We start from the raw sequence: 14,000 nt of genomic DNA, 5'->3' as shown, positions 1-14,000 counted from the left end.
AATAATGAGAAGCCCATCATCCTTCTCCAAAATATTCCCAAAGGGCTGCCTTGGCCCTGGACTAAAGCAGTGTGGTCTGTGAGACCGTCAGCATCACCTGGGAGCTCATTGGAAATGCAGATTCTCAGGCCATCTCAGGCCTATGGAATCGGAATCTCTGGGGATGGGACCTGGGTGATGCTAATGCTAAGGTGGAGAAGCATTGCCCTAGAGGCAGGATTATCTGGACCGGTGTGTGTGTGTGTGTGTGTGTGTGTGTGTGTGTGTGCCCAGGGACACTGAAAATAATAAAATCTTGTCTACTAGGTTGGTGCAAAGGTAATTGCAGTTTAAAAGGTTAAACATAAAGGCAAAACCTGCAATTACGTTTGCATCAACCTAATCGTACTTAGTATGTGCCAGGCATGGTTCTAAATGAGTTATAGGGTCCAACACATTGCCTACTCACAGCTCTAAGACATAGGACTCTTACTGTCCTTGTTTTCAGATGAGGAGTCTCAGAGAGGATAGTGGTTAAAGGGCACGCAGCGACTGAGTGGCAAGCCTGGGACTGACCTTCAGGTGAACCTGCGTCATGTGCCCAAACCCCTGAGGATGATGGGCCAGGAACTTGTTCTTACAGCCACATTGGCCAGATCTCTGCGCAGTCAACAGGTCCACAAAAATTGGGGCTGAAACTGCTTTTCAGATGGGTGCCTTGTTACACCCATCCTCCTTAAAAATCAATGACTGAAAATAAAAACCAGCCCAGGGTGCTGCGTGGCCAGCCCTACTTACCTCTCTTGTGTTGTTTCCATCCCTTGCTCATCAGCCCCAATCTCACCAGCTTCCTCCCACTTCCTTCCCCATTAGAGGCCTTTGCATGTGTAGCTACTCCTTGTCTGGAATACTCTTTCTTCTCCCTTCAAACGGTCCACTCCTTAAATTTTCCTCTTCCATATCATTTCCTCACTAGCCCTTCTAGGCCCATCCACTGGATGTAGATTTTCTTTTCCAAAGCCTTAGTTCCTTGATAGCAATGATAATAATCAATTGACTTTATTTGTTGTTAGTCTCGGCCACTAGTTTGAGAGCTGTGAGGGTAAGGGCCATGTCTGGGTTATTCATCCTCATTCGTTTCCTGTCATGCACACAGGAGGTGCTCAATATTTGTTGAAAGATCATTTCTCCTCCTCAGCCTAGTACAAATTAGGACTAGGATTAGCATGTGACAGAAACCCACTTTATGGTGGCTTAACCAGATTGGGGTTTTATTTTTGTCACATAAGAAGTTGTCTGAGGTGGGCAGTCCCAGTCTAGTTCGGTGACTCCTTGATGCATTGGGGACCTACGCTCCTCTGGTTTGTTCTGTTTTGCCACTGCCGTCATTTGGACCCCTCGTCTATCTCCATCAACTGACTGAATTCCCGGCGGGAAAGGCAAGGCACAAAAAATGTGAGCCAGCTGAGTTGGCCCAACCATGGACTTAAATTTGTATCTTATTGGCGAGGATTGTGTCGGGTGGCCATGCTCAGCTGCAAGGAAGGCTGGGAAATCACGTTATAGCCGGGCACTTGGGAGCTCTCTTGGTAAGGAGGAAGGGGAGAATCGATATTGCGAAGGCAGCCTGCAGAATCTGCTGCAGCTTGTCTGAGGGGAGAGAGGATCTGAAGGGGGTTCCAAATCCATTACTTCACTCTAGTTTATCAAGTGACTGACTGGCATGCAGGGACTCAGGTCCCTCTCCACGCATAAGAACGCAGGGTAGGAGGAGGTCAAAAAGGAACAACGGAGCCATGAATAGGGTGTTCATACCACTATAATCTCGCTGGTGGCCGGGTTGGAGACCCAGGAAATAGGATCAACACAATCCGCAATCCGCCGTCTGCTTCTCTGCCAACCAACCAACCAACCAACCAACCCCTTGCTACCTGCAATCTGCACTTGCTAGCTCAGCCACGGCAGTTAGTCGCCAGTGGTTAACTAGTTACAGCTGATGGCCATCTACTACCCGAGCCAGCACCTTTCCACGTGAGGCCGAGGCCGAGAGCCTGGAATCTGGTCTCTGGGACTCTGTCCCCACACTGACTTAATCATAAAACCATAGAACTTTCCAGATAAAAGCGTCCTTTAAATGCTTCTAATCCAAACCCCTCATTTTGCAGTTATAAAGACTGGGGTCTCTGGATCATCCAACGGAAGGTCCCACATCAACCTAATGGCTGAGAGGGGACTAAAGCCAGGGTCTTCCTCCTACGATGGATGGGGTCTCTCAGTAAGCCACCGGAGGTGATGGCTGGGGGGTTACGTTTATCAAATAAAAGCTCAAGACTTAGACATGCAAGTTTTAGATATTACAGAATACTCTCTTTTTCATAAAACCTGAACTTTTTTTTTTTTAATTTTTATATCTTAGGTATATAATGCTAAACAGGAGTTTAGTTTTTCTACATTCGGCTTGGTTTTTATTTTTTTTTCTCCCAACAAACTGCTCTTTTTAGGTATGTTTTTTCATCCTTTTCACCAGTAAAATTTATGAGCATTTATTTAAAAGAAAAAAACATTGGAAAAACTGAAGAGAGAAAGAGCGATTATACATATGGAAAGCCATAAAGAACCACAGTGAATGTGCTGCGGTTATTGCTTTCTTAAAAAAACAAACCAGGCAGGCAGTTTGGAATGTGAAAGAGTCCTGTGTGAGGGCAGGGTGGGAGGCAGCGGCCCGGGGTGATGGGCTAATGGCCGGGGTCGGGGTGCTTCCGCCATCCTCCTCTGTCTCCCCGCTGACAGCTGCACACAGGGCCAGAGAGAAAAGGACTCGACAAAAAAAAAAATTAAAAAAATCACATTTAAAAAAGCTTCTTTAGAAACATAAGAAGGCCCAGGCAGCCACTTAGTACAAACGGAGATAGAATCCGGCGAGCTTTGGGCCTGTCAGTGCATCACACACTGGTGAAGGCACTGGTGGGGGGCAAATAACTGTCTTCTGGGGGAGGAGGAGGGGTGTCCTGAAGGACAACTCCAATCTGTTCAGCCTTCAGAGACTCTCCTTCCTCAAGTATTTGGGACAATCCTCAGGAGTGAGGGCATGTTTGCAAATCCATTCTTGTGGCTTGTCCGTCGCTGGCCTCTTGCCCCTGGGTCTGCAATTGGCCTCTCGCTCTCCCCTAATCAGCTTCACCAAGGCCTGTGGCTGTCCATTCAGCCTCCTGCCCCTCAGCTCACCTCCCTCGATTCCCCAAAGCATAGCTCAGGCCTCAGGGTCACATTTCACAAAATTTCACTTGGGCATACAGAAAGGAAAGACAATGTAGACAATAAAACACCTCAACTGGATGCTGGCATGGGAGTTGGTTCGTGTCCTTTTGTGAAGCAACCCCTCCCTCCCTACAGCCTTTGCTCTCTTTGATCCTCTGCCTGCTCCCTGGCCGAAGCAGGGGCAGCCCAACCTGCACCCCAAGTGCAGGAACGCCCCTCTAAGGGCTCCCCAGCTCCTCTCTCAGGCTCAGTCAGAAGCAAACCTCCCCTTCCCCCCTTTTCCGTTGACATTGTGGGCCGTTCCTGCTTCGTTCCTCTCTCTTCCCTGTCTCTGTTCTGGGATTTGGGCTCTGACTTGACATTCCTTAAAGACCCATTGCAGCACGTCTCTCTTCAGGTGACTTTCTCCAGAGAAAAATTCTGCCTCCACTTGAGACAAGCACCACTGCCAACTTTGAAGTGACAGGTCTGCAGCTTCAAAGCAAACAAACAGGCTCTGGGCACTCAGTTATGAAAACAAAACTCAAAGAGGCCCCTGTCAGAACTTCCTCCTCCCAGCCTTCCAAACCACCCCCAAGCCCTGCCACCCGCCATTGCAGCCTCAGCAGGATGTGGCCCCTTTTGACCTTCACTGCCCTGGGAACACTTACCCATTCCAAGCCACAGTGCCCCTGTGGCTCTATTCTGATCTCCCCACAACCCTGGAAAGCCTTTCTCTCCCCTCTGCCTAGGCAGGTCAACACAGCTGTGATTTGTTTGGGGGTGAAAAATACAAATGTCCTGGAATCAGAGAGTGTCACAGCTGGAAGGGACCCTGGAGATGGTTCTGACCAACTTCCTCATTTCATATACAAGGAAACGGACGCCCAGGGATATGCAGTGACCTGCCTGAAATCTTATAACAGCTTTGTGGCAATCTACTTTTAGAAGGCATTCCTCTCCCACTTTGTTCTCTTCTGAAGTTAGAGAAGGTCTGCATTAGCTGTGCATTTTTTCAGTCACATGTGACACAAAAACCAACTTGGAAAAGCTTGAGGGGAAAAAAGAAATGGAATTTGTTGGCTCGTCCCGGGAGCCGGAGTGAGGGTGGGGGAGGAGATTCTCTTTAATCGCATGGCCTGAGTTGGGAAAGGTGGTCACTGAGGGAAAATAGAGGTGCTGTGATAAGCAGGAGGAGGACACTGGGCGGCGAACATGAGAGCGGCCCTAAATTCTCATAGACGTTGCTTCCCAGGAACACGACTGTGTCACATACAACCTTAAACACACTTGCCAAAGGGAGACAGCTGGTCTCACTCAGCTACTGGATCCAGCCATTCTGATTGCATCTGTTTGCGCTCTCTGCAACCATCTCACTTTGGTCCCTACGATGGACATGGGGGATTGGTTCTTCTGCCTCTTTAACAACACATTTTCTAGGTTTTGGTTGGGGGGGGGGGTGTCTCTGAGCATTGTCTTAGAGCCTCTGTTTACCATGCTTGGGCATTCTCTGGCAACCGGGCTGTCTTAGTCTTAGACTTAGGCCCTGAGCTGGGAATGGGGTGACTTCCCTGAGGGGTGACGTCCGCACGCAATCTGGGTTTCTTCAACCAGGAAGGGAGAGGGCCGCTGTGAGCACTAGTCAGCGTGGCTACAGCAGGCCTCCGTGTATTTGCCTCCGGGCACTTAGCCGGTCATCTGTCCTTGAATCTACATGCCAGCCTGGTGGTTTCTTTCTCAGGCTAATAGGTCTTAGTGCTCTGCTGATTCCCCCAGCTCTCAGCCTCAGGGCCTTCATCTTTGCCCTTGCGCTGGACCATTGGGAGACAAGCCCATCGGGTGGGAAGGCAGAGCTGTGGCTCTCTGCCCCAGGTTCCATTCTAGCAAACTGGTCTTTACCAACAGGCCATTTTCACCTTCCTAAAGTGCTTTGGAGAAACCTGGAACATTAGGCTTAGCCTCTACCTGAGACCTAAATTCCTCCGTCCCTGTGCTTTCAGTTTCCTGCCAGCACTGGCCCTGATTTCAGTGTGTAGCCCTGAATTAACCTTTTCCAACTTTTCAAGAACATGGATTATATGACTTGGACACCTTAGATGGCTGGTTGGAGGCTGCAAGCAGCCCTCTCAGGAGGCTGCCCTTTCCCCACCCTTCCTCCCTTTTCTCATGGGTTTGTCTTTAGTGGAAGGGATTCACAGAAGGCCCAAGAATTAGTCAACACCCCCGACCCCCAATATGTGTAGTGTACATGAAACAGAGTCAAAATGATAGGACAGCTTTAGATTTAGACATAGAAAAATAAATATTGTTTTCAGAATGCAAACTAAAGAAAGCTCTACAAAACCTTTTTTTCCTGGTGGGGAATAGATTAAAAAGCTTGAGAAGACTGCAAAGCTCTAAGAGATGAGGAGAATATGAGGAACGGGTAAGAGGGTTCCTGGTTAAGGAAATTTATAGGAGAGACTTGTGGATGAATATGACAGGGTCACTCTGTCCTGCCATAGAAGGGTTAGCCAGTTAGAGGTTGGGGGAGGGAGGCAGATGGGACAGACAGAAACCAGAAAGGGCTGCCTCGGCTGTTGTCAGCGCCCAAGCCTGAGGCCCTGACACGGAGTAGGGGCCCCAGATTGTGCTAGGAGCCCTGGGGGGCCCCTAGGGATCAGGGTGTATTTGCGTTAGATGTCTCTTCAGTGAGGTCAGCATCCAGAGCCAGAGCAAATTCCCCTTGTGAGCTCCAGTTTCTCCTGTACGCTGTGCAGTCCCAGCAGGGTCTGGCCCTGTTCCCACCACCACACTGTCTACTCAGATGACGGCTGTTTACCGTTCCCATCGAGGGGAACCCTGATCCCAGCAATGGGGGTGGAGGGAAAGGCTGGCGAAAGGTGGGCTCTTGGCCCAGCTGCTGCTGCCCTGGCCGGACTCCCACAGGCTGCTGACACTGTAGGACAGGGGCTGGGAAGTGTCCTTGAAGGGGTTTTCCCCTAGATGGGGGTGTGCCACACACAGGGCAGGGGCAGTCCTGGACAAAGCCAGTGTGGCGAAGAGCCAGCACGTACAGAAGCTGGGTGGGCCCGAGGGTCCAGGCTTGCTCTGTCACAAGAACAAAAGAGCTGGCACCGAGGCATGTGGGAGAAGGGTATTTCTCACACAAGGCCCCAGCTGGTGTGGCCACTCCAGAGTCCTGGCTCTGTCTCCACTCTCGGGGCCAGCCGTGGGTGCCCGGGGTCGTAGGCTTCAGGGCTGTGGGCTGTGGTTGAGCCGGGTGCCCACTGGAAGACCTTATGATGCAGCTGACCTTCAGGCCCAAGCTGGCCCCTCATGGCCAAGGGGTTGAGGCCCAGCTTATCTCTCCAGCTGCCCTGCTCCCTGTCACTTTATCAGGGAGGGTGAGGTATCAGAGCTCAGCACTCCCACCCCCCCTTCCCCGTGGGACAGGGCCCAGGTGCAAGGGGAAGGACAACCCTTGGGCACAGCCCGGAGATCTCTGTCCTGGGAGAGTTTAAAAGGCCCCAGCACCTTCTCCCAGTCTCAGATGACCTTCCCAACTAGCTGCAGCATGAGGGGGCTACTGATTTTGAGTGTGCTGCTGGGGGCCGTCCTTGGCAAAGAGGACTTTGTGGGGTAAGGTGTAGAGGGGGGGTGCTCAGAGGGGAGATAGGGAGGGCTCAGCCTCCAGCCAGAGTCTGGAGGAGACGGACAGACAGTCGCATGGGGAGATGGCCAGAAAGGAGCAGACTAGCACAGCCTGGGAGGCAGGCTGACCAGGGACCAGGGCGGAGAAGGGGTCTAGTGTCTCAGGACAGCCTCTTGAGCCCTGGAGAAACTGAGCTCTGACGAGGAATTTCCAGGAGAGGAAACCGGAGGAGGCCTCGCTGGCTTTGGAGAGAGAAATAAAGTCTAAACTGGGAGTGGGGACCGCAGCAGCGTCCAGAACGATCTAAAGAGCCCAGACCATTTATTGCTAAGACCCCTTTGCCTCCCCCTGCTCAGTCCAGAGCACGGAGGCCCAGCCTGGGGTTTCTAGACCACCTGCCACCCTCCTCCGTGGGGAGTGTGCACGGCCGGATGGGGCTGCTCACACCCTCATCCTCCCCCCACTCTGCCCAGGCACCAGGTGCTCCGCATCTCTGCTGCTGATGAAGCCCAGGTCCAGAAGGTGACGGAACTGGAGTATCTGGAGCACCTGCAGGTCAGACGATCGGGGGAGCCTATCCTGCGGTCCCAGGGTACCTCTCAGGCCAGCTGGACCCACCCTAGCCCCCCAGCAACCCCTGGGTCTTGGGCTTTCTCTCCCCAGACACCCAGAAAGGAGTCATGGGACTGATGCCTGTTAGAAAGCAGTTCAACTCCCCAGGTCCTGAATCTTGGTGTCCTCGAGCTTCTGAGCAAAGTGGGGACCCCTGTTTCAATACGCGCTTTGCTGTCTCAAAGCACCCCTACTCCGCTTCCTGGGCCATTTCCTTGACCACAATGGACTTTGTCCAGTGCCCAGGGTTTCCCTTTGTCTCTGCCCCAACATCCATGCCCCACGCCCAACTCGGGAGCCCACAGGCCCTGCCACCAGGCTGGCCCTTCCCGGTCTGCTGTGACAATGCCAGTTCTTGTCCCCCCCCACAGCTGGACTTCTGGAGGGGCCCTGCCCAGCCTGACTCCCCCATCGATGTCCGAGTGCCGTTCTCCAGCGTCCAGGCCGTTAAAGTCTTCCTGGAGGCCCATGGCATCGACTACACGATCATGATTGAGGATTTGCAGTCACTGCTGGACGAGGAGCAGGAGCAGATGTTCGCCTTCCAGGCTCGGGCCAGCTCCACCGACACCTTCAGCTATGCCACTTACCACCCCCTGGATGAGGTGAGGAAGCCCTGGGGCCATGTCCCACTGTCACCAAGCTCTTCATCGCGCTGGTGAAATGTAGCCAGAGCCAGGGCCGGCCTGGCTGTGTGTGACACCTGCTCTGTGTCTACGTGGCCGGGGTGGCCTGGCCCACGGCTCACAGCTGGCCAGCTAATGGAGCTGCTGAGGGAGGCATCCAGGTTCCCGGAAGCCATTACAATCGGCCTTCCCCACCCTCCCTTCTCAGATCTATGGCTTCATGGACATGCTAGTGGCTGAGCACCCACAGCTTGTCAGCAAGCTCCAGATTGGCAGCACCTACGAAGGCCGTCCTATCTACGTGCTGAAGGTAATGGGTGCCTGCGTGTGGGTACACTCGGGCATAGGTGCAAAAATGGGCACCTATGTCTGTGTGTAGGTGAGCTCACGGTCACAGGGAAGACACCGTTATACGAACTTCCCATGCCAGCGCGGGGAAAGGGATGAATGTCCAGGCATACCCGTACACACAATTTAGATGTTTAAGTGACCCAAATGTTTCCAATCCAGTGTCACATTATGGAAAGCATTCTGGGGTTGGGGTAATCCAGATAAATAAATCAGTTTGTTTATGACCTCCGACAGAGAACTGGTCACCCCACCTGAATGATGGCTCCACAAACAGAGCCTCCACCTGAGATACCCAGACAGCAGGCGGCCTCTGGCCCGGGGTATGTTCCCCTTCAATGATGACACCGTTTCCCTGTTCTTCTCATCCAGTTCAGCACTGGGGGAAATAACCGTCCTGCCATCTGGATCGACACAGGCATTCATTCCCGGGAGTGGGTCACCCAGGCCAGTGGGATCTGGTTTGCAAAGAAGGTAAGCATGGGGTGGTGGTGGTGGGGGGGCTCTGGCCCAATGGGTGTCCAAGACCCACAGAAGCCTCCCCTTCCCATTCAGAATTGTTGACTGCAGAGGGAGGCCGAGGGCAGGCGTCCATTGCTCTAGTATGGCAGATGCCCAGCCTGGCTCACTCTGCCCCTCTACCCTCTTACCCTCAACTAGATCACACAAGACTATGGCCAGGACCCCGCTCTCACCTCCATTCTTGACAACATGGACATCTTCCTGGAGATTGTCACCAACCCTGATGGCTTTGTCTTCACCCATACCAAGGTATATACCTTCTCCTGTTCTTGGGGAAAGCAGGGTGGGCCTCTGGCCTCTGAGCCCTACAAGCTACTCACCCCTAATCTCAACCTTCGGAAGTCAGGGGAAGGGCGAACAGGCCTGTCCCCCTAGACCAGGGTTCTCTACCTTGGCGTTCTTGACAGCGTGGGCAGATAATTCTTGGTGTGGGGGCTGCCCTGTGCATTCAGAGTGTTTCGCAGCCTCCTGACTCTCACTAGATGCCAATAGCAATCCCCCCACCACTGAGACCACCAGAAACATCTTCAGACATTGCCAAATGTCCAGGTGTGGGGGGACAAAATTGTCCCCAGTGGAGACCCACTGCCCCAGACCTTACGTCCTGGTTCTATTTGATTTTTATGGCAGGTACAGCCTGCTACCAATCAAATGGGGGAGGGGGTGCACCTTGTGCCTTCTTCACTTTCCACCAGCATCCATTGTCTCCTCCATTCTCCTCCAACCAAGACCTTCCCCTCTGACAACCAGTTGAAAATGGTTTGTGATTCCATGCTGTGTCCACACCCAAGCTGTGTCCACAGCCAAGCTCGGGCTGGGGTGCTTTGTGTTGATGGAGGCCTCTTGCAGCCCACACTGCTCCCTGTGGACTCTGAACCCCAGCCTAGCATGGCGACAGTGACAGACAAGTGTCTGATTCCTTCCTCAGAACCGCCTGTGGCGCAAGACTCGATCGATCACACCTGGCTCCTCCTGTATCGGCGTGGACCCCAACCGGAACTGGGATGCTGGCTTTGGGAGTAAGGCCCAGTGTGATCTGGGGATCAGGGATGGGACAACCCAGAATGACTTCTCACCCTCCTTTGTCCTGTTGCCCCTGCAGCGAGGGCAGCGGTTGGTGGGTGGTGGGGGTGGTGGGAATGTCACCCCCAGCGAGGAAGGTGGCACTCTGAGGCTTACTGGTCCCTTGTCTGTAACAAGAAAGTTCCTCCCCATGGAATTCAAGTCTGAAACCTACCGAGGGGTTTTCTAGCACAACCTCAGCTCCTTCCCTTTGTCACTTCACTGCAAGAACCAGTGTTGCTTGAGGAGCCCTTCTCACCTCCCTGGCTTGTTCATCACGTCTGCTCAAGCCTGGCTGGGGAGGGAGGTGGGACCCTCAGGTTACAGAAGGCCCCTGGTCTTTCTTTAATCTGGGGGTGGCGGTGAGCCCTCTTGCATCTCACCTCACCCCTATCTCCATGCAACGAACGGGAAGCTGTGGAAGCCACACCACTTGGCTGGAAGGAATACCAACTGCCCCCTTTCTTCTCCCACAGAGGCGGGAGCCAGCAACAACCCCTGCTCAGAGACTTACCATGGCAAGTTTGCCAATTCTGAAACGGAGGTCAAGTCCATCGTGGACTTTGTGAAGAGCCACGGGAACATCAAGGCCTTCATCTCCATCCACAGCTACTCCCAGCTCCTCCTGTATCCCTACGGCTACACAACAGACCCAGCCCCTGACCACAATGAGCTGGTGTGTGCTGACCCTGCTTGCCCGCCCCTCCCCAAGGCAGCTTTGGGCGGGCCTGGGGTTTCATCCATCAGACCTGCTTAAGGTGCCAGAGCCTGCACAGTGCCAAGCACCTCTTTCTCCCGGACACCTGAGGGCTTGGGATGCCTAGCCTTGGGGCAAGGCAGACTAACCTCCCTTTTTGTCTGGGAAACTGAGGCACAGAGTGGTGGAGTTACTTCCATCACATGACAGAGTGAGGGGCGGGGCTAGACTTTGAGCTTGTACCACAAGTTCACCCTGGGAGCTGCAGTGTGACTGAAGGGCAGGGAAGCACCAGCCAGACACCCTACAGAGTCGGAGGATTGTGGGGCTACTGAGCTACAGGGGTGATCCTGCAGGCCCTACCAGGCCCTGTGCTCTCTTCTGGGGACCCGATGCTACAGGGCGCATGCTCCCGGGTCACCCTGCCTGGTCCTGCTATGCTGGGGGCCCGGTATTGCTGGCCATGACAGCTGGTCTTGCTTGGTGTTTTCTCCAGGATGAGCTGGCCAAGTCTGCTGTGACCGCCCTGGCCTCTCTGTATGGAACCAAGTTCAAGTACGGCAGCATCATCAAAGCAATCTGTAAGTGGGTGCATGGTCTCTGCGGGTGCCCTCGGGAGGAAGCCCCGCTGGCTCTTCCTGCCCCAGGGAGCGTCCCTCCTGGAGGAAGTAGCCGAGGGTGCCCAAGTCTGGGAGCATGGGAGAGGCGAACGGCCCCCAGCCATGCCTACCACTGCTGGCTTGGGGGGCAGCAGTGGCTTTTCCTGATGTGAACTCGGCCTTCTGTGATACCGTCACACCAATATGTTAGCTCCTCTGAGAACTCTTGTCCCTTTGTCTTGGGGTTAAGTCCAGCTTCAGGCATGGAGAGGGAGGAGAGTTCTGCTGGCATCTTGACATCACCAAGAAACTCAACTTACAAAATCCTCCTCTTCCAATGTCCTTCCGTTAGGGAATATATTCTCTCTTTTCCCAGCTTACTTATACATACCGTGCCCCTGGAAGGCGCACTGCTACATGAAAATGGAATTAGGTCAACAAATGTTTATTGAGCACCTGGTAGCCACCAGGCCTTGTTTTGTTTGCTTGGAAATCAAACAAGCGGAGACCAGAAAACTTACATTCTAGACAAGGAGACTGACACTACACTCGAAGGAGTAAATGATACAGTCTGTTAGGTGATAAATGCCAGGGGCAAAAGGAAAACTAGAACTGGGTGAGGGGACTCAGGAATACTGGGGGTGGAGCAGGCCGGGGTTTGAAGGGGAGGCCTCATTGAGAGTGAAATTTGGGCAAGTGTTAAAGGAAATGAGCGAGGGAGCCAAGAGGCTATCTATCTGGGGGAGAGCTTCCAGACAGAGGAGCTAGAACAGAGGTCCTACCGTGTGGTCTGGCCTGGAGTAGGAATAGTGAGAATAGCATGGAGACCCTTATGGTTGCAGCCGAATAACCGCACAGGATTGTAGCGACAGGTGGGGTGCGGGCAGGTCCCGTGGGGCCCTGAGGGATCCACCAAGTTTATCAGCTGACAGAAGGCAGGAGCGCTGAAGAAGCAGGGGGCAGGGACAGAGCTAGGAGGATGGCACACACTTCTCACATACTTCCTGCCTGGAGTGCCCAGGTTTTGGTGGGTGAGTGGGTCACAATTCTCCTTAGGGCTGGCCTTGATTTTGAACTCCAGGCCCTCTTTGGAAACTCTTTTAACCCTTAGTCAAAAGGATTTTGCTTCATTCAATGTTGTTAAGTTAAATTCTGACATGCTACCTTCTGTTCCTTTCAAATTTCTTTAAATGTGACTATAGAGCAGGAGGTTACTGCCTGCTCAATTTGAAAGCAGCTTCATAATTGGTAACTGCAAATCTGGGCGAAGTTTCCTCTGAAAAGACAGACAAGGGGCTTTTGCTTTGACTGGCCCTTTGCACTCTCCCCTGGAGACCACAGCCCTGGGGGACAAATCCTGGTTATCCAAGCCGGTAACTCTGGTATATTTGGAGTTTTGAACAAAGTGGTTACTAGAGGATGGAGGCAGCTTTCAGTGGGGCTTTTGCAATCGTAGGAACTCGCCTGCATCCCTCAGTGAGAGAACCATTGCTGGTCTGCCTCTCTTGGCCCCTTGGGCTGAGACCCTTCGGGGGAGGTCTTGGGAGGAAGTCAGGCTGCTTGGTCAACAGCAAACACTGGGTAGACGCTGACTCCTATGAACAGTGCAGAGGCTCTGGGCTCTGGACCATCAGCCCGGCCCATGGAAATGTTTCAAAATGATGGACCTTTGTGTTCCCGTTTCTGCTTCTGCCCCAGACCGAGCCAGTGGAGGCACCATTGACTGGACCTACAACCAGGGCATCAAGTACTCCTACACCTTCGAGCTCCGGGACACTGGGCGCTATGGCTTCCTGCTGCCGGCTTCCCAGATCATCCCCACGGCCCAGGAGACATGGCTGGCGCTGAAGACCATCATGGAGCACACCATGAACCACCCCTACTGAACCGGCCCTTCGCCTCTCTCCTCTTTCTCCTCTCTAGCCCCACCCAAGCAACCAAATAAAGTTTGAGTGTATGGAACAGAATCTTGGGACGTGCGTGTGGGAACGCATGTGGTGTGTCTGTCTTTTCAGGCTGGGACAGGAGTGATTTAGTTCCTGCAGGCCTCCCTGGAAATGTGTGGGTGGTTGGACTAGATGACCCCTAAATCCCTCTGCATTCCAAGGTCCTGTGAAGTCGCATCCAAGTGGTGTCTGTTTTAATTAGACCACCCTGAGCTCAGCTCGTCAGTGGGGTGATTTGTTCATACCTTAGCAGCAAGCAGCAGCCACAGCTGCTAACCAAATGCCTGGCACCCCGCGGTGGTGAGGAATTCAGCTTGTACAATAGTCTATGCTGGTTGGGCCCATTCATCTACAACAGCAATAACTTTGAGTATGAAATAGAATAATCGTGGTGGCCACCGCTGTCCCAAACAGATGTTGCGGCCAGGCAAAGCCAATTTCTATAAAGCAAGTATGGTCTCCCACTCCTGAATTAAATTGGAAGAGAGCAATTAGGTTAAAGGGAATCATTTGTTGAAGACAAAGAACAAACATCAATCCTGGGACATTTTATTAATTGTAGTTTATCACGAAGTCTTTGTCTTTAGGGATGGAAGTGGTTTACTTAACATTTGCACATTCTTTCAAGCGTTTTTTCCGGACGGTGTCTCTGTTCCCTCTCGTATTCCACCCACCACCACTCCTTATCATTTGCAGAATTTCCCAAACATGAGGCTCTCCTCTTATGACCCTCCAAAG

The 14,000-nt window shown here is 52.8% G+C and overlaps 1 protein-coding gene across 1 annotated transcript; it reads left to right on the top strand.

Annotated features, from left to right (window-relative positions):
* Positions 1–6,682: 6,682 nt before the first annotated feature.
* On the top strand, positions 6,683–13,283 carry CPA1 (carboxypeptidase A1). The gene is made up of 10 exons (XM_019750047.3): positions 6,683–6,837; positions 7,324–7,405; positions 7,834–8,067; positions 8,297–8,398; positions 8,809–8,910; positions 9,097–9,207; positions 9,887–9,977; positions 10,497–10,696; positions 11,214–11,298; positions 13,015–13,283. Exons 1-10 carry the CDS (start codon positions 6,749–6,751, stop codon positions 13,200–13,202), a joined length of 1,284 nt encoding a protein of 427 aa, XP_019605606.3. The 5' UTR covers positions 6,683–6,748; the 3' UTR covers positions 13,203–13,283.
* Positions 13,284–14,000: the final 717 nt, after the last annotated feature.

This window comes from Rhinolophus sinicus, chromosome 8 (genome assembly GCF_057876585.1).
Source record: "Rhinolophus sinicus isolate RSI-liver-muscle chromosome 8, RSI-T2T, whole genome shotgun sequence".
NCBI lineage: Eukaryota > Metazoa > Chordata > Mammalia > Chiroptera > Rhinolophidae > Rhinolophus > Rhinolophus sinicus.
Note: the sequence above shows the minus strand (reverse complement) of the source record. Positions and strands in the feature narration are given on the sequence as shown.

What these genes read in the sequence shown, in the direction of transcription:
- CPA1 (XM_019750047.3), top strand. Translation starts at nt 6,749, where the DNA reads ATGACCTTCCCAACTAGCTGCAGCATGAGGGGGCTACTGATTTTGAGT. An exon ending in GGCAAAGAGGACTTTGTGGG is followed by an intron (nt 6,838 to 7,323) that starts GTAAGGTGTAGA and finishes CACTCTGCCCAG; the next exon opens with GCACCAGGTGCTCCGCATCT. An exon ending in CTGGGATGCTGGCTTTGGGA is followed by an intron (nt 9,978 to 10,496) that starts GTAAGGCCCAGT and finishes CTTCTCCCACAG; the next exon opens with AGGCGGGAGCCAGCAACAAC.